This window comes from Lactuca virosa, chromosome 3, assembly GCF_052849685.1.
Source record: "Lactuca virosa cultivar CGN04683 chromosome 3, Lactuca_virosa_CGN04683_v6, whole genome shotgun sequence".
NCBI lineage: Eukaryota > Viridiplantae > Streptophyta > Magnoliopsida > Asterales > Asteraceae > Lactuca > Lactuca virosa.
The window spans coordinates 78,217,234-78,236,298 of record NC_136428.1 but is presented as its reverse complement, the minus strand read 5'-3'; the positions used below and the strand labels follow the sequence as shown (position 1 = coordinate 78,236,298).

At 41.0% G+C, this 19,065-nt stretch overlaps 1 protein-coding gene across 1 annotated transcript; it reads left to right on the top strand.

The window, feature by feature from the left end:
• The first annotated feature begins 8,318 nt into the window (after nt 1-8,318).
• LOC145166051 (cytochrome P450 CYP72A219-like) lies at nt 8,319-10,835 on the top strand. Its single transcript, XM_079084977.1, has 5 exons — nt 8,319-8,778; nt 8,863-9,089; nt 9,179-9,420; nt 9,504-9,888; nt 10,195-10,835. The coding sequence occupies exons 1-5, from the start codon at nt 8,496-8,498 to the stop codon at nt 10,618-10,620; spliced, it is 1,563 nt and encodes a 520-aa protein (XP_078941103.1). The 5' UTR covers nt 8,319-8,495; the 3' UTR covers nt 10,621-10,835.
• Nucleotides 10,836-19,065: the final 8,230 nt, after the last annotated feature.

Below are 19,065 nucleotides of genomic sequence, written 5' to 3'. Positions count from 1 at the left end.
AACAATAATCACTCGAATACTAATGAAAACTGAAATTATGAAAGTAAATTCAAGAAAATCTAAATAACTAAATTAGAATTCTGAATTCAAAAGAACAATATCAAGTACAATGTGGGTAAATCAAAATTCTTATTTTTGGAAAGAACATAAATAAAAAATTCAAATTTCAAAAACTTGAAAAGAAAGAATTCAAAAACTTAAAAAGAAAAACTAGGTTCGCAGGTTGAAGTCCTAGGAACAACCAAAGTTGTGATATGTTGTCTCTTGTGTGAATGTGACTGCCAAATAATGAAACATCTCAAAAATTCAGAACAAAAATTTCATTTTTATAATAATAAAACCGTCATTCAAAACGTGTTCATAAAACCATAAAAGAAAATCAGAGTATGTCAATAATCATCCAAATACATTAAGCCAACAAAATGCGGAACAACATGGTGTGTGCGATTCAATCATCCTGAACCCTTCCCCTTCGATCTAGAAGTACCTGAAACATAAACTTAAAACCGTAAGCACAAAGCTTAGTGAGTTTCCTAAAATACCTCATACCATATATATCAAAATACAATGGGCCATGCCCAACAACCGTTGGGTCCCGCACGACATTGAGCCCCGCTCGGAACATATCTGTCAATAGCATGGGATGGGCATCACCTCATCACATTCATCAGGACCCGCCCGACATTCATTTAGACACATAAAACACATGCAAGAATCTTTAAGGCAAATAACATACAATACACTCATCAGGCCCAACCTAGTGCTAGTGCTTATCACTTGAGATTTAAACACTACTAAATAGACTAAATAGAGTGAGTCTATGATCAAGCTTCAATTTGAAGATGGGCTGCCATTCAAAAGAACCAGTGTAAGATAATAGTCCTATGTGATCTTTATACTTTACAATCTTTCGTAATTATATAAAGGGGTTAATGTCACTCTTACGCTACGGACTTTAGGTTTTCGATCTCTTTTGATCACTATTCCTTTTTAGTATTCCGTGATTATTTAGAAGATAAATTTCATTTTTATTTATTAAATAAACCATAGTTATCAAAATCATTCCATCCAAAAACATGAGTCATAGTATCAAATCAGGGTATCATATCAAAACATCAGAGTAAACATCCCAGGCTAAACATCGTGGTGTGTGCAATGCAGTCATCCCGAGCTCTTCCCCTTGCTACCGGAAGTACCTAAAACCAATACTAAAAACTGTAAGCATGAAGCTTCGTGAATTTCCCCCAAACTACCACATACCATACACATAATCATGCTACTAGGAGATACGCCCCCCGCCCAAAATCAAGGAGATACAAGCCCCACCCACACTCGACTAACTAGGAGATACGGGCCTTGCCCACACTCCGCTAACTAGGAGATACGGGTCTCGACCACACTCCAGTAACTATGAGATACGGGCCTCGCCCACACTCAACTATCTATGAGATACGGGCCTCGCCCACACTCAAATACTAACATACATACAAGTATCACACAGACAACAAGTATAACCAAATCTATCAATCAATTCTGTATCCATACTCAAATAAGGCTATGAGATACGGGCCTCACCCACACTCTGCTATCTATGAGATACGGGCCTCGCCCACACTCAACTACTAATCAATACACATAATATATATGGGCCGACCTTGGTGCCTTCGACCCGTTCAAACCAGGAGGAAACTCACCTCACTGTCGGATGATAGCTGAAACGTCTCTGCCCGAAATCAACTCTACTCACTCCCTGAACCAAAACAACCCCTTAGATACTATTCCATACTCATGACCCTTAAGGGTCAACTCTAGTCAAGTCATAGTCAAAGTCAAAGTCAAAGTCAACGCTCCGAGTTGACTCAACTTGTCGAGTTTACCCTTCAACTCGTCGAGTTCTCATGAATCACAGAATCGTGAAATCGCGATCTAACTCGTCGAGTTCTCCTCCAACTCGCCGAGTTCCTCCTTCTGAACAGAAACGGGACTTTCCTAGTACAACTCGTCGAGTTCCCTTGTGGACTCGTCGAGTTCCATTAACATAATCGAGAATGTTCGACCCAACTCGTCGAGTTCCTCTGTGAATTCGCCGAGTTCCTCACATTTCTAGTCTATTCAGCCCTTTCCTCAGATCTAAGGTTCCAGAATATAGATCCACATTGTTTCCATGGCATATTTTTGTAAAGTCGACAACTTGATGGCTTTGCATGCCTCAAATGGACCCAATCTCGAGATATAGCAACCTACTTCTATGGATATGGTATTTTCTTGGACATGAACGGGTTTAAAACCATTTTTATGAATCTAAGGACCAAATAGCATTGGGGATGAGAGTTTTTAACGTCAAGACTATGAAGGTTTATCGTGTTTCAACAACGGGGTCAAAAAGATCCATAAAACAACACTAATATAGATCTAAGCTATTAATCATCAAGTTTGAGACTTCTTACCTCAGAAAGTTGCCAAAGATGGACGAGCTCCCAGATCTAATGCTTCTCCTCAAGCTCAATGACATTCTAGTTCTTCCAAGTCCTTCACCAAGCACAAGAACACACAAAAATCCACTCAAAACCTCTAGTTTCTCAACAAGGAGCTCACAATACGATTTAGGGTTTCAGGGAGGCTGATGAGGGCTGGTGGGGAAGGATTAAGTCCTTTAAATAGGGTGTAGAACCCTGGAAATTAGGGTTTCATCCTAGCCGGTCTACTTGTCGAGTTGAGGCCTCTCAACTCGTCGAGTAGGTTACTTAAATCATGTGGTCCTGATAATCTCTACTCGACGAGTTTGGGGCTACCAACTCGTCGAGTTGCTCTGTAAACATGAATAAATTAAAAATTATATACATACCAGGAACCAGGCGTTACATAATATGTTTTACAACAGGAACTTTTGAAGCTATAAAAACTGTATGCATTTTTCGTGAACTTTCTAAACTATGATACTTCACTTTTATAATAAGGTTTTTGGCACTGTAGCACAACAAAGTTTGACGAATTTACACATTTAGTCACTAAAGTATTCTTTGTGCCTAATAGACCATTAAAGTTGAATTTTACCTATCAATTACACTGTTATATGACTTGATACAACAACAATCAGTTACTTGAGTAACTAAATGTGTAAATTCGTCAAATTTTGTTGTGCTACAGTGCCAAAAACGTGCAAAAAATGAACCCACGTATGTCAAGCCACGTCAGCATGTCACTCGTAAACCGGATTAAATTTCCCCCAAACCCTTAGTTAGTCGATATTTCCTAACGTTAGGGATCAATTGAGCACAAAAATACTTGAGTAACTAAATATATAAATTCGCCAAACTTTGTTGTGCTACAGTGCCAAAACCCTTTATAATAACTATGAATAAAATCATATAGCAGTTACATATTGAATGATTAAAATCAATAAATCTTGACGAAAGACATTAGATATATAAATACATCAATAAATAATTCATGAAATGTGAAAATTTCATTAGAGTTTCATGGATTAAAAAAGAATATTGATAATTAAGAAGAAAAATATTAAATGGCAATATAAAATCAACCAAAGCAAAATCCTTGACCCTTAATGTAACACTCGGTTTCAGATTTGTTTCGTTGCTTGAGGCTACGACCCAGTGATTAGTTGTCATGTGGTTTAGGGCTTCGGGGAAGGAAGGATTTGGCCCATTTCGGGTGTAGTTGTCATGGTATAAGTGATCCAAGTATTCGATTGTGTCTTCGGAAGCCAGGGGTATAATTGTAATTTAATATCTCAGGCTTTTGTCGATTTAGGGTTTTTGTTCAGGGGTTTTAAGGCCTGGGTGTGTTGTTAGGAGCGTAGGGCTTCTCGCCACCTTTTCGTGGATATAAGTTCCGTTGGAAACGAACATAGGATGAAGGAGTTATGGTAGTTTGAAGTTATTGGCAGTTTTGGTCCCTAATGGAAATAACTGGCAAGGCAGTCCCCTGCATGCAAGGATGCATGCATATGTTTGGCTGGGTACGCCCAACGTAAGCTGGGAGTACGCCCAACGTAATGATGGATAAGTGAAACACGAGACTTAGAGTGGTACGCCCAGCGTACAAAAACTACGCCCAACGTAGTGTGCTGAGTTCCAAAACCCTAATTTTTAGGGTTGGCTCACTACTTAAGCACCTTAAGTTTTAGGTGAGAGCCTCCCTTTCATCCTCCATTGTCTAAAACCCTAAATCTCGAGCTATAGCTTCATCCAAGAGTGTGGTGAGCCTTGTATGTGCATTTTTGGTGGATTCTTGTGTATTTCAAGAAGTGGTGGCTTGGTACAAGGTGGTGGTTCAAGGAAAGGCTTGTGGATTAGGAATCTTTGCTGCATTTTCAGCTCATTGAAGGTAAAAAGTTCTTAGCTTGATCATTAGAAGTTGAGATTTAAGATTATGTGGGTTTTGGTTCCATTTTGACCTCATGAGCAAGATCTAGTGGTTGGAGACCACTCCAGAAGCTTTGAGTTGCCACTCTTAGCAGATCCGAGGTTATAAGTTTATAAAAATGCTTGCTTGATGCTTAGATAAGGTCCATGCAAGTTCTTGATTGGGTTTTAATGGATTAAAATGGTTATTGGGTCCCTTTGGGTCATGCAAATGCATAAAGGTGCCGACTTTATGCATTAAGAGCTTTAGTTGGAGGTTCCCTGAAGTTTAGATGCAAATTGCTTAATCGGTTAAGTCATACATTGAGTTTGGAGGATCTACGGTTACGCCCCGCGTAAGTAGAGGTACGCCCAACATACCTCCTCTGCGGTCGCGATCCAGGTTCCTCGAGTACACCGAACGTAGGCTGAGCGTACACCCCGCTTTTGTGGTTCTGTGGGCCTTTGGGCTTGTTTCATGTTTGAGCTTCGGTTTTGGGTTGGGTTTTTGTGTTGGGTATTTGGTCAGAAGAAATTGAGAGTTTTAGGACTTTTGGACATGTCTAGTTGGGCCAAGATTTTGTATTGGGCCTTGGTAGGCCCAATGGCTTTGGACTTTAGTGGGCCTAATGGGCTTGGACCTTTGGGCCATCAGAGAATTATTATTGGACTAGGAATCGTTGGACTTTTGGGTAAGGCCAATATAGGGTTGGGCCCAATTTGGAAAATTAGGCCATTAGTGGGCTTTTATGGATCTTGCGGTTTTGGGCTTGATTAGTTTTGGGGCTTGGGCCTTGGTTGTGAGTCTTGTTGGACTGGGGGTAAAATGGTCAATTTACCCCAAGTTTGGATTATGGATCTTGGTTTAGAACTCAATTGCTAATTGGGTGATATTTTGGTATTGATAGCTTGGGAAGTCGTCAGGACAGTAACTAAGGATTTCTTTCAGTGAGCTTCTACATTCGAGGTGAGTCTCCCTTCGTAGAATCCGTGGGTCGAAGACACCAAGGCCGGCCCACTAGTATTGTTATAGCTTAATGATTGTCTTTGTGATAATTATTAAGGTGGTATGTATTGTTTGATGTTTATGTGAGATATGCATGATTTTATATGGTAGTGGTAGGGGTGAGATAGACCCCGTAATCGGTTGGAATAAGACCGAATGGTAGGTCGGACACCCAGATATGCCTGACAAGGGTAGGTCGGGCACCCATATATGCCTGACAGGGTAGGTTGAGCACCCGGATATGCTCAACAGGGTAGGTCGGGCACCCAGATATGTCTGCCAGTATGTTTGCGTTATATGTAGTATTTGGGGAACTCACTAAGCTTCGTGCTTACAGTTTGTGGTTTTGGTTTCAGGTACTTCCAGTTCGAAAGTGAAGGGTCCGACTTGATCGCAGTGCATACACCCATGTTTTCTGCAACATGTGATTTTGGGATTCAACTCTGATAATTGTGTTAATTAGAAATGTTTTTAAATGTTTGGATCAAGTTACATCTATGTTTTGATTATACTGAAAATGAAATTTTTATCCTTGATTTTTGGGATGTTACACCTAAAATCAAACTCAACGAACCAAGTGTTGCTAAAATATGTGACATAAGATATCTTGTATTGTGGTAAGTGATTTTTATCTTAATTGGGACAATGGTATTAACATCGATTAAAAACAAATAAGATAGACAAAACCAAAAGGGAAAACAAAGCTGGAAATTAAAAAGGCATTACCTTTATCACATTTATCCTAATAGCTCCGAAACACAACTGCAGATCAGATGCAAACAGAGAATGGTGACTAGGAATACGAGAAATGGCAAACAGAAGACGAGATCTATGAAGACTAACAACAGAGTGAGAACATCTCACTCTAGGTTGCATGACTTAAGCGAGATTCCATTGAAGCGGATGACTATCGGACGAAGGGGGGGAAACAGAACCAACATTTATCGAAGGTGAGAGAATCACGGATTCAATATTGATTTTCTGGAATCAAAAAATTCTGAAATCCCCTTAATGCCCTTTACATCCATTCAAAAAATTACAAATTGATTCTTTTAATTTTACAATTTACAAAAATGGTGCCTTTAATATTAACCTTGAATTTTTGAAGGATTGTGATTTGTTTTCGCATTCTCAACCTTTCAGACGTTCTCGATTTAACATCTCTCTCTCTCTCTCTCTCTCTCTCTATATATATATATATATATATATATATATATATATATATATATATATATATATATATATATATATATTACGGGGACAGGTGATAAACACGGAAGTTTAGAAAACATAAGGGTAAAAGTGATATTTTATAAAATTAAAGGCGGATGAGATGAAAATGATATTTGAAAAAGTAAAGAGATGTAAAATATTATTTTACAAAAAAAAAGAGGTTCCACATTATATAAAATTTAAGAATTAAAGTTGATGATTGGTACAAATTATATGAATGGTCGGGGTAGTTTAGATAGTTGACTTCTAGTACAAATCATCGTTTGTCATGTCCGATATCATTTTTGTTTTTCACAAGAACTTGGTGGGGATAATCGGTGAGGATGGGTTGGCCGAAACTTTGGTGGGGATGGATTCGTCAGACTTTTAAGTGGGAGGGGAGAGTTCATCAGAGATTTAGAAAGGTAGGACCACGTGTATTTATTTATAAATTATAAATAACATTTTACATAGAGATTAAATCCAAAACAAAAATAAACCATAGTTGATCTAAGTTAAAAAAATATTAAGAAACAGAAATACAAATTGTCCCAAACCATAAAGATCATTGGTGTAGTTTATGCTATGTATCTCGTAGTTTCGTGACTTTTGTCTTATGGCGTTAATATCGAAAAGTCATTTTGAGGTGTCTAATTTCTTCCAAAAGTTGATCAAACGGCTTTGTTATGGAATTTGGGCTTGGGTGTAGCCCGTAGGCCGTAACATTTTAAAAAAACTGATTAGTTTTTAAAGTTCAAAAGAAAGCTAAGCTGGTCTAGGATTTTGAAATCTAACCGGTTTAGGTTCCTCCATATACCGTATCCGGCTTAAAGACCCGGTTAAACAGATCCTTTTATTTTATTTTATTTAGTGATATTCATAAGTTTATTTAATAATTTGTTTTTTATTTTAAGAATTTGGGCTTGGGTGTAGCCCCTAGGCCGTAACAACAAATGATGTTTTTAAATTCTGTATCATACAATTCTATAAAACATAAATGTATAAAAAATAATTGTCGTGTGCAAATCACTTCCTAACCATTTATGGGCATGGTTTTAACAAAATAAAGAAGTTGATGTTTATAGTTTAAAAATCAAGCTTTAATTACGGATAACGAACTTTCGTAATCACGACAATCACATGAAGGCTCGTAATGACTAAAAAAACAACCATATGTTTTAAGACTTTGTGTATATAAATCAACGTCTTTCGTGGTTTATATTTATTTGTTGTATCGCATATGTGAAATACTAAAAATTAATTTAAGCGATAATAATTAAAATAATTAAAATAATATAATACAATGTATTTTTCTAGAAGCCTTTCTAGTTTCTATGATACGTTAGATTCTTGGTTACCCACGTGTCCATATGCTACGCCATTTTATTCGTTTCATCACGCAAGCAGTCGGCCCTTGAAAATAATATTTATGTCCTATTATCAATATTTTATTATTTCAATGTTAGATATTTTTATAAATAGTATAATAAAAGTATGGTCCCTGGACTTCATGTTTAGTCGATGAAAGATTCGTTTTACGGTTGGTTCAATCAAAAAATTATAATTTCATTTCATTTGGGTACTTATGTTATTGATATGATTGTAAAAGTGTAAATGTATGATCATGTAACATTATTTATTTATTTATTTATAATAAGCATTGTTTAGGGGAGAGTATTGAAAAGCAATCGCAACATATGAAGTATAATTTATAACAACTCAAACACTACACGGACTTGATTGATAATTTTTCGTCGACAAATACAGTCCTTTCAGTCATCTCACAACACTCAAAAGTCAAAATCGTCCCCAATTTCTCTTTGACTTACCTGTTATAGAACTTGAATCTATAAACAGAGCGTGTATCTATCTTCATAGTTAGGGAAAAGAAAACCACCCTACATCCTCTAGTGATGGAGCTAAATTTTAGTATGATGAACACAGTGGTATGTGTTGTTGGAGTGATAGTGATGATATACGGATGGAGATTTTTCAACTGGATCTGGTTGAAGCCGAAGAAGATGGACAAGTTCCTTAGAAAACAAGGTCTGAACGGAAATCCCTACAAATTTCTATACGGAGACATAAAAGAGATGGTGCAGATGACCGCTGTTGCCAAATCGAAACCCATAAATCTCAACGATGATATCGTCCCACGTGTCATGCCATTTCTGTACAACTCCGCGAAGACTTATGGTAAGAAAGTTATTGGATATTATGATCAAAGTGTTCTTGATTGTTGAACGAAAGAGTGAAAATTTATACTTGTATGATATATAGGTGAAGGAAAGAATTTCTTTACATGGATGGGTCCACGACCTTTGGTCCACGTCACAGAACCTGCACTAATAAGAGAGATTTTGGCCAACTATTCTCAGTTTCAAAAGCAAAGAGGAGGAAATCCATTAACAAAGATGCTAGCAAGAGGGCTAGCAGACGTTGAGGCTGATCAGTGGGCAAAACATAGAAAGATAATCAATCCTGCTTTCCATGTCGAAAAGCTCAAGGTTCATTCATGTTTCTTTCTAAGTTACCAAAAATACCAACAAACTCTATGTTGTAAATCACTGATTCCATTAATGTTTCATATTTGTAGCATATGTTACCTGCTTTTTACGTTAGCTGTAGTGAGATGATCAACAAATTGGAAGAATTAACAAAAGAAAGATCGAGTGAAGTTGATGTTTACCCCCATCTCCAAACATTTACTAGTGATGTAATATCACGTACAGCATTTGGTAGCAGCTATCAGGAAGGAAGAAAAATATTTGAACTTCAAAAAGAACAAGCAGTGTTAGTTATTAAGGCTGCACAATCGATGTATATTCCAGGATCAAGGTGAGCATGCTTTCCATTTATAATACCTTTCAGATTTTGTCCAGAAATACTGTTTGATTCTACAATTAATTATCATTTCTTAGATTTTTGCCTACAAAGAGCAATAGAAGGATGAAGGAGATTGACCGAGAAATAAAGGGATCAATAAAGAAAATTATAAATAAAAGAGTAACAGCAATGAAAGCTGGGGAAAGTAGTAGCGATGATTTATTGGGCATATTATTGGATTCGAACTACAAAGAGATCAAACAACAAGGGGATACAATTTTTGGGCTGAGTATTGATGAAGTCATTGAAGAGTGCAAACTCTTTTATTTTGCAGGGCAAGAAACTACTGCAAACTTGCTTGTTTGGACAATGATTTTGTTAGGCCAACATACAGATTGGCAAGATCGAGCTAGAGATGAAGTTTTAAAGGTGTTCGGAGAAAGAAAACCAGATATTGACGGATTAAGTCACTTAAAAGTTGTAAGTAATTTCTCTGGTGCCTGGATTTATCAAACTGTATATCAACTAAATAAAAGCATAATGTATTAAGTACTACTCCATTTTTTATACCATGGGGTAAAAAAATGTGTAGGCCAATCACAATATCTTATAGAGCAAGAATCAAGAAGGTAATGCCCATTTTTGAACTCAGACTTCACTTATGGGTTCTTGAGGTTTAATCAAAAGCAATTCACACTAAATGAAGATAAACATGATCATATTTATTATTATTGTTGTTGACAAGAATCATATTTTTTTAGCGTATTCTAATAAATTTTTTTGCAGATTAATATGATATTGCATGAGGTACTTAGGTTATACCCGGCAGGTATAGTATTGGGGCGGATGATTCATGAAGAAACTACATTAGGAAACATAACCTTACCTGCTGGTTCACTCCTCTACTTGCACATGATGCTTTTACATCATGATAGTGATATATGGGGCGATGACGTGCACGAGTTCAAGCCTGAGAGATTTGCAGAAGGTGTGTCAAAGGCAACAAAGGGACAAACATCATACTTCCCTTTTGGTGGGGGTCCACGTATATGTATCGGCCAAAACTTTGCTATGTTGGAAGCAAAATTGGCACTTGTTATGATTCTAAGAGGTTTCTCGTTTGAGCTTTCCCCATCATATGTGCATGCTCCACATACTATCATCACTTTGCAACCTCAGTTTGGTGCTCAATTGACTTTGCACAAACTTTAGTGGTTATTGTAGAAAAAACGAGATACATATATACCACCGTTGGTTTATATATATGTCTACTATATTGAATGCACAACAGATGCATTATTCATAGGAGCATCTAGAAGCAGCTGAATAGGTTATCAAAAATTTCTATGATTGTCGTCTAGATTTTGTACGAGGAAAATATTGATGCATTCAATAATATATAGCACGATCAAAATCATAAAAATAAAGAGCTGAGGATAAAAATAAAGAGTCGAGGGCAGAAACATCGTATCATGATTTCAGATGGCTCAAACCACTTATTCTGCACCGTCGAGCATTATTAACTATGAGACGATATCTATTAGAACACTTTCTATATTAGCAACTATATATAGACTTGATAAATGTTAACTTAAGTGATGTATTTCCCCTGTAGCCACAATAACCGGTTTGTTCATAAGCTCGACATTGATAATATGTTCCTACACAACGACCACAACGAGAAGTGTATATGAAGATCCTTTAGGGATTTGATAAGGAGGAAGATACAAAGGTGTGTAGGCTACATAAATCTCTCTATACTCTATAGTCTAAAACAAGCTTATCGAAATTGATACCATATATTTGCGAATGCCTTGCTCAACCTTGATTTCAAACGATCCGATGCAGACCACTCTCTTTTCATTTTTAAAAGAAACAATGTTTATATTGTGGATTTAATCTAAGTCGATGACGTCATCCTTATCAACAATGATGCACAACAAACAAAAGAAACCAAGACAAATTTTAATGAAAAGTTCAACATTAAGGATATTGGCCTATGAAAATATTTTTGGGGTATTGAGGTTGCTCGCACCCTAGATGACCTATTTTGAGACAACAAAAGTACACTCTTCACATATATCAATATCTTGGATACAAGAATGCAAAAGTTCATGTATCTATACATCACATACACATACCTATTTATAGGAAGAATAAATTTAAGATGTGTTTTATCCAATCAAATAAGGGAAACTCCTGATTAGAACGTGTGGCAATCTAACAAATAGCTCACACTAACATACACTATCATTTAGGAGCATAATAGCAATCATAATAGCAATCATAAGCATCATTCCAAAAATACAATATCTAAAACACAAAACATCTATTACAAAATAAAAAATACGGAACTAATTTATTTGAGGAAGCATTCAACTTGTCACAAAAAATACGAAACTTTACACAATTCCAAACTCAGTTCCAATCCCAAACCCAATTCTAATTCTAATTCTAATTCAAACCCCAACCTCGTATCATATCTGAAACCGATTCTGATCCCGAGGATGATCAACCTCAACCGGAACCAGAGAAAAAAAAAGGAAAGGCACCGATGTCAATGAGATTCGATGTCAACCGGAACCAATCCCAAAACCAAATAAGTCTTTAAAGCTAGAGGGAGTGATGTCACTCTTACCACATTTCTTTAGCTGCCATGTAAGCACCACGTGGTATTTGTTACTTTATTCAAAAGATTATTTTTTAGAGGACGCAAATTATCACTTTTGACGTGCTAGTTTTTTTAACTAAAATTTATTTATATAAAAAATAATCAATTCAAACAAATTAAATTTTATAAAAACTTAAATTTTATTAACTTGAAAGGAAATTACAACACATTTAAAAAAATACAACATAGAAAACAAACTACGAAACGTAGAAATTACAAATATGAAACATAAAAACTAAAACTATGAAACATAGATAAACCTACATATAATATTTTTTTGCAATCTCGTTTTTTGCTTAACGCCAATTCTCTTTCGCTTCCGGTAAGGTGACTTATATTTTTTGTTAAGATCGCCATGTCACAAGATTTTTCCCAGAGTGGCTAATCATTCCTCGCGCTGACTTGTTATACACTGCACCCACTCATGAAACTTCCACTAACCCTGCATCACTCGTGTATGCTAGCCATACATAACACTGGTTCCTATAGATAGTCGAATACTCGGTCCTACTCTAAGCCCACAACCAGACAAGGAACAAGAAATAAAGTCAACCCAAATATTTTCAGGCTATAGAATCTTAGTTATGTACAACTATGATGCATACACTACGCAACTACAGTAATGATGTCAATTTCATATAAGGAAGAACCCTAGGCTATCAGACATCATATAATCAGACAATTCTATCATGCAATTCTTGAAGATCTCTAGCCTATCACTAACATGCTGTTCTAACATATCACAATATCAAATAATAGTATGGTATTCTGGGGTCTACTTACTGGCTCCGGCTGATCGTACTGTAACATCCGGATTTTCAGGTATGTTATTTTGAATTATTTATTTTTGAGGATCATTGAGCTACTCGACGAGTTGGTGCTATAACTCGTCGAGTAGAAGCGGGGTGGCCACGTGAGTTTAAAGAACTACTCGACGAGTCCAAGAGTAGACTCGCCGAGTAGGCGCTGTATGTGGAAACCCTAAATCTTCAGGCCTGAGCCCTATTTAAAGGCATTTATGGTACCATCCCAGAGAGAAAACCCCATCGATCTTGAGTGTGTAGAGTGAGATAGAGAAGGCCATTTGAGCTTTTGGTGTGATTTTGCAAGAAAGGAGAGGAGCTCCAGCAAGAAGGACCAAAGGAGATTGCTATTCTGAGTTAGCTAAGCAAAGAGTTCACCTTGAGGTACCAAATCAGATTCCTCTTTCTCTCTATTGTATGGGTTTCATTATTTGGGGTTAGGGCTTGAATCCTTCCTTTTTGGGGGTTTTGGATGCCTCAAACCCCCTTCTTCGAGTTGTGTTAGAGATCTGGACCCTTTTAGGTCCAGGAAGTCCCAAACATCCAGCTTTATGCATTTCCAATGGAGTTTTGAACCTAGGTTGCCATTTTAGGAGCTATTTCACCATAAGAAGCCCTAGGAGTGTTGTATGAGCGTAAAGGTTGGACCTTTACGTAATTATTGGGCACTAGAAGGTCAGATCTATAGGTTAGAGAAGCAGATCTGACCTCAGAAGGTCATTTGAGTAATCTCATGGATGAAACTCGCTGAGTCCATGAGCGGACTCGACGAGTCGGGTCGTGTTGCACCACGATTCGTGATCTGTGGTAAACGTTGAGAAAAAGGTTAACTCGACGAGCCGAGTAAGGCCTTAGGAGGATTCGGAAGACATGTATGGACTCGCCGAGTCACCCAAGTGTACTCGACGAGTCTAGTCAAAGTTGGACCGTCGACTGGGGTTGACTTTTAGGGTTTGGTCAGCATTTGGACATTGGACCATTGGAGGGGTAAAATGGTCTTTTCCCCTTCTGCGAGAATATAGGGAGGGATTAGTTTAGCCTTTGAGAGCCGTATTAATTAGAGATAATTACTTTATGTGATTAGGTGGAGGCTAGAGCAGATATTCGAGTTCGAGACTTTCCGAGATTACCCGAGGTGAGTCTTCTCACTATACATTACCATGAGTGGTATCTATGTGCAGACCGGAGGGTCTTATGTGTTATGTGTATGTTGAGTTTATGTGCATTGTGTTATATGTATGCTATGTGTTATATAGACCGGACCGGAGGGTCCAACGATTTAAACCGGACCGGAGGGTCCCACGTTTTAGACCGGACCGGAGGGTCCAACGAGCTAGACCGGACTGGAGGGTCCAACGAGCTACGGGACTGGAGGGTCCCGCTGAGACACATTGACCAGAGGGTCATACCGGGTTATAGCCTCGAGTGGCTTATGTGTTGTATGTGGTATATTGGGGAACTCACTAAGCATTTATGCTTACCGTGTTATGTGATATGTGTTTCAGGTACCGGTGAGGATTGCGGGAAGGCGCCGACATGATTTGTACACACTGGCAGAGGATTATGTTTTGAGATTTTGGGATATGTTTTATTATGATGACATTTGATGATGAGATTCTGGGAACATTATATATGTTTTTATTATGTGGAAAAGTGAAAAATTGTTTGAAAAATTTACGTCGTTACAAGTTGGTATCATAGCCTTGGTTTGAGAGATTTGGATGCACCCCCGGGCGTATCTGAACTCAAACTGAGGATTTGAAAGGAATTTTCATAAAATAAACAATTTTCTAAAAGAGTAAAAGATTTTTGAGAAAAGCAGAACGGAACAGTGTGTACGATCAGCCAGCGCCCGAATGGTGACTTCCCAAAATACCCTTACATTATGTGTTATGAGATATTATGTGATGTGTTATGCATGCTAGTGTAGGCTAGGTATTCATGGTTAGGACTAGAGTGGGCCTGATTTGTGATGCCTTAGCCTAGGAGGTACTGCTACTATGAGATACTTCGAGAGTGAGTAGGTAGCAGCGAAGAGCTTATGAGTGGTCTATTGGGGAGTAGCCCGAGTTTAGTGAGATATAGAGTACTTGTGATCTGGCATCCTAGGAGGATGACTTGGGGTGAATACCGATGCGTTGTGGAAGGTAGTATAAGGGCCCGTACTACTGGAAACACCGGATTGGTGAGCAGACCAAGTAAGAATCCTTAGGGGACTAAAGAACAAGTAGGGTTGAGTATCGAGTGCGAGTATACTCGAGCGAGTCTCTGACTTCTTTTGTGTTGTATTTCAGAGACATCATGGTTGGGACGCGCCACCACCCAGGAGGCAGTGGTACCGGTGGTACCAGTGATGAGGAGATCCGTAGGTTGATTCACGAGGAGGTGGCCGCAGCCATACGGGCGGAGATTCCTGAGATGTTTGGGTCTATCAAGACCACTTTGATTGAGACATTTGACGAGCGGTATGCTTCTCTTACCGAGGCTGCTGTTGCTGCAGCCACCGCAGCCGTCGCCGCTGCCAGACCATAGGGGGGTGACTCGTTGCTGTACCGAGAGTTCAGCAACACGAAGCCACCAGAGTTTGATGGGACTCAGGATCCGATAGCAGCGATGAGGTGGATTTCTGACATTGAGGGATGCTTCTACACCTGTTCTTGTCCGGAGCATCTGAGGGTACGGTTCGCGCTGAACCAGCTTCGCTTGGGAGCGAAGGACTGGTGGAAGTTTGTTACGACAGACTTCACTCCTGCAGAGATTACATCGGTGACCTGAGAGAGGTTCACCACCATGTTCCGAGATGAGTATGTTCCCCCGGTGGAGAGGGAACGGTTGGCACAGGAGTTCTTGTCCCTCAAGCAGGGAACTGAGTCGATGACGGTGATTACGAGGATGTTTCATGAGAGGGCGTTGTTTTGCCCTGAGCACGTGTCGACCGAGCAGGCACGTATGAGCCGATATCTGAGCATACTGAGGAGAGACATTCGCGAGTTCGTGGCGAACTCGACGTACCAGACATTTGCCGAGCTCCAGGCAAATGCTCGGAAGAGGGAGATCGAGCTGGAGACTCAGGCCAGGGAGGAGGCCGAGTCTCAGAGGAGGGACAGGCGACTGGCACAGTCGCAGCCGGCAGCCAAGCGGGCGAAGCCCGCTGATTCGAGATCTGGGGTCTGAAGGGCCGCACTTGTGGGAAGTGCGTCAAGAGCCATGAGGAGTGTGCAAAGCAGGGGTGTGTTACAAGTGTGGGAAGGAGGGGCATTTCACGAGGGATTGCCCCAAGGGATTTTCGGTTTGCTTTCATTGCAACCGGACAGGCCATCGGAAGGCCGAATGCCCGCAGCTGCTATAGGGATTAACACAGGGATCTGCACCTGCTACTAGAGCTACTGAGTTCCGGCCAGCGAAGGCCGAGGCACCGAAGGCTCGCGGGAGAGCCTTCCAGTTGACAGCGGAGGAGGTCCGCGCAGCGCCCGATGTCGTGGCCGGTATGTATTCTTCTACTTACTTATTTGAGTTTGAGATTTTGTGCTTATATTGTGGTATGCATAGGTACTTTTCTTGTGAGTTCTGTACCTGCGTTGGTGTTATTTAACTCGGATGCGAGTCGATCTTTCGTGTCATTAGCATTTAGTCAGCACATCAGTGTTCAACGAGAGGCGTTGAGTCGACCTCTACGAGTTTCTATTGCCGATGAGCGAGCGGTGTATGCTACTGATGTGATTCGAGGATGTGTACTCGAGATCTTCGGTCTTGAGTTCCCGATTGACCTAGTACCGATTGCGATGGGTGATGTCTGGGTCATCGTGGGCATGGACTGGTTGAGCCGATTTGGAGCTGTTATCGACTGCGAGCGTCAGATGGTGACGATACGAGACACTAGTGGGGGAGTGCTGACAATGTATGGCGAGGGTACCCGAATTGGTTCAGCATTTTGTTCGGCTGCCAGAGCGAGACAGAGCCTACGGCAGGGCTGTAGAGGGTTTGTAGCCTATGTGATGGATACGCGAGCGGCCGCAGGGAGGCTGATTTTGGTTGATGATGTTCCGATAGTGCGTGAGTTCCCGTATGTTTTTCCCGAGGAGTTGCCGGGTGTGCCTCCCGAGAGGCAGGTGGAGTTCCGCATCGATTTGGTTCCGGGGGAAGCGCCTATCGCCAAGGCGCCTTATCGCCTTGCGCCGCCAGAGATGCAGGAGTTATCCTCGCAGCTTCAGGAGCTGCTGGGGAAGGGGTTTATTCGACCGAGTAGCTCGCCGTGGGGAGCACCAATCCTTTTTGTCAAGAAAAAGGATGGTTCACACCGGATGTGCATTGATTACCGGGAGTTGAACAAGTTGACGGTCAAGAACCATTACCCCTTACCGAGGATCGATGATCTGTTCGATCAGTTGCAGGGAGCGTCTTGGTTCTCCAAGATAGATTTGAGGTCTGGATATCATCAGATGAGAGTGCGGGAGGAGGATATCCAGAAGACGGCGTCCAGGACTCGTTATGGGCATTACGAGTTCGTGGTGATGCCTTTTGGGCTCACCAATGCACCGACAACGTTCATGGATCTCATGAACAGGGTGTGCAGGCCGATGTTGGATCGATCGGTGATCGTGTTCATTGATGATATTCTGGTGTATTCGAGGACCCGAGAGCAGCAGGAGGAGCATTTGAGGGAGATCCTCGGAGTTTTGAGAACGGAGAGGCTGTACGCCAAATTCTCCAAGTGTGATTTCTGGTTGCGAGAGGTCCAGTTCTTGGGGCATCTCGTCAATCAGAAGGGGATATTGGTCGATCCAGCCAAGATTGAGGCGGTGATGAGTTGGGAGGTGCCGAGATCTCCCACCGAGATCAGGAGTTTTCTGGGGTTAGCCGGCTACTATCGGAGATTCATCAAGGATTTCTCCAAGATCGCCGTGCCCCTCACTAGGTTGACCCGGAAGGACGTTACGTTTTCGTGGGGTCCGGAGCAGCAGACCTCGTTTGAGACTCTTCGCCAGGGGTTGTGCGAAGCCCCGGTGTTATCCCTTCCAGAAGGAATGGAGGATTTTGTGGTGTACTGCGACGCATCGATATCGGGGTTGGGTGCGGTGCTTATGTAGAGGGGGCATGTGATAGCGTATGCATCGAGGCAGCTGAAGCCTCATGAGACGAGGTATCCCACCCATGATCTGGAGTTGGGGTGCAGTGGTGTTCGCCCTCAAGATCTGGCGTCATTATCTGTATGGGGTTCGGTGTACCATATACACGGACCACAAGAGTTTGAAGTATCTGATGGATCAGCCCAACCTGAATATGCGCCAGAGGAGATGGTTGGATGTGGTAAAGGATTATGATTGTGAGATCCTGTACCACCCGGGCAAAGCTAATGTTGTAGCTGATGCTCTGAGCCGTAGGGCAGGGAGTGCCCCGATTCGAGATGTTTGTATGCGATTGACGGTGATGACTCTGGTGTTGGACACCATTCGGGAGGCCCATTCAGAGGCCGTGATGCCAGAGAACCGCAAAAGGGAGCGGGTAATCGGGCAGGTGTCCGAGTTCGTTACCGATAGCCGAGGGCTGATGACCTTTCAAGGTCGAATTTGGGTGCAGTATTCAGGTGGGACACATACCATTCTGATGGAAGAGGCGCACAGATCGAGGTTCTCGATCCATCCCGGGGCCACTAAGATGTATTTAGACCTGAAGAAAGACTATTGGTTGCCCTGTATGAAGAGGGATGTTGCGTGGTTCGTTGAGAGGTGCTTGACCTGTCGCCAGGTTAAGGCCGAGCACCAGCGTCCGCATGGCAAGTTGCAGCCACTTGAGGTTCCCCAGTGGAAGTGGGAACAGATTTCCATGGATTTTATCACCAAATTGCCAAGGACCGCGATGGGTGTCGATGCAATTTGGGTGATTGTTGACCGGCTGACGAAGAGCGCTCACTTCCTTGCTATCAGTGAGAGCTCTTCCGCAGAAAGGCTGGCCGAGTTGTATGTGAGAGAGGTGGTATCGCGTCATGGAGTACCGATCACGATTGTGTCATATCGAGATGTACGTTTCACTTCCAGGTTCTGGAAGAAGTTCTATGAGGAGTTAGGTACGAGGTTGCATTTCAGTACAGCCTACCACCCACAGACGGACGGGCAGAGTGAGCGGACGATTCAGACACTCGAGGACATGCTTCGGGCATGTGTTATGGACTTCGGTGGAAGTTGG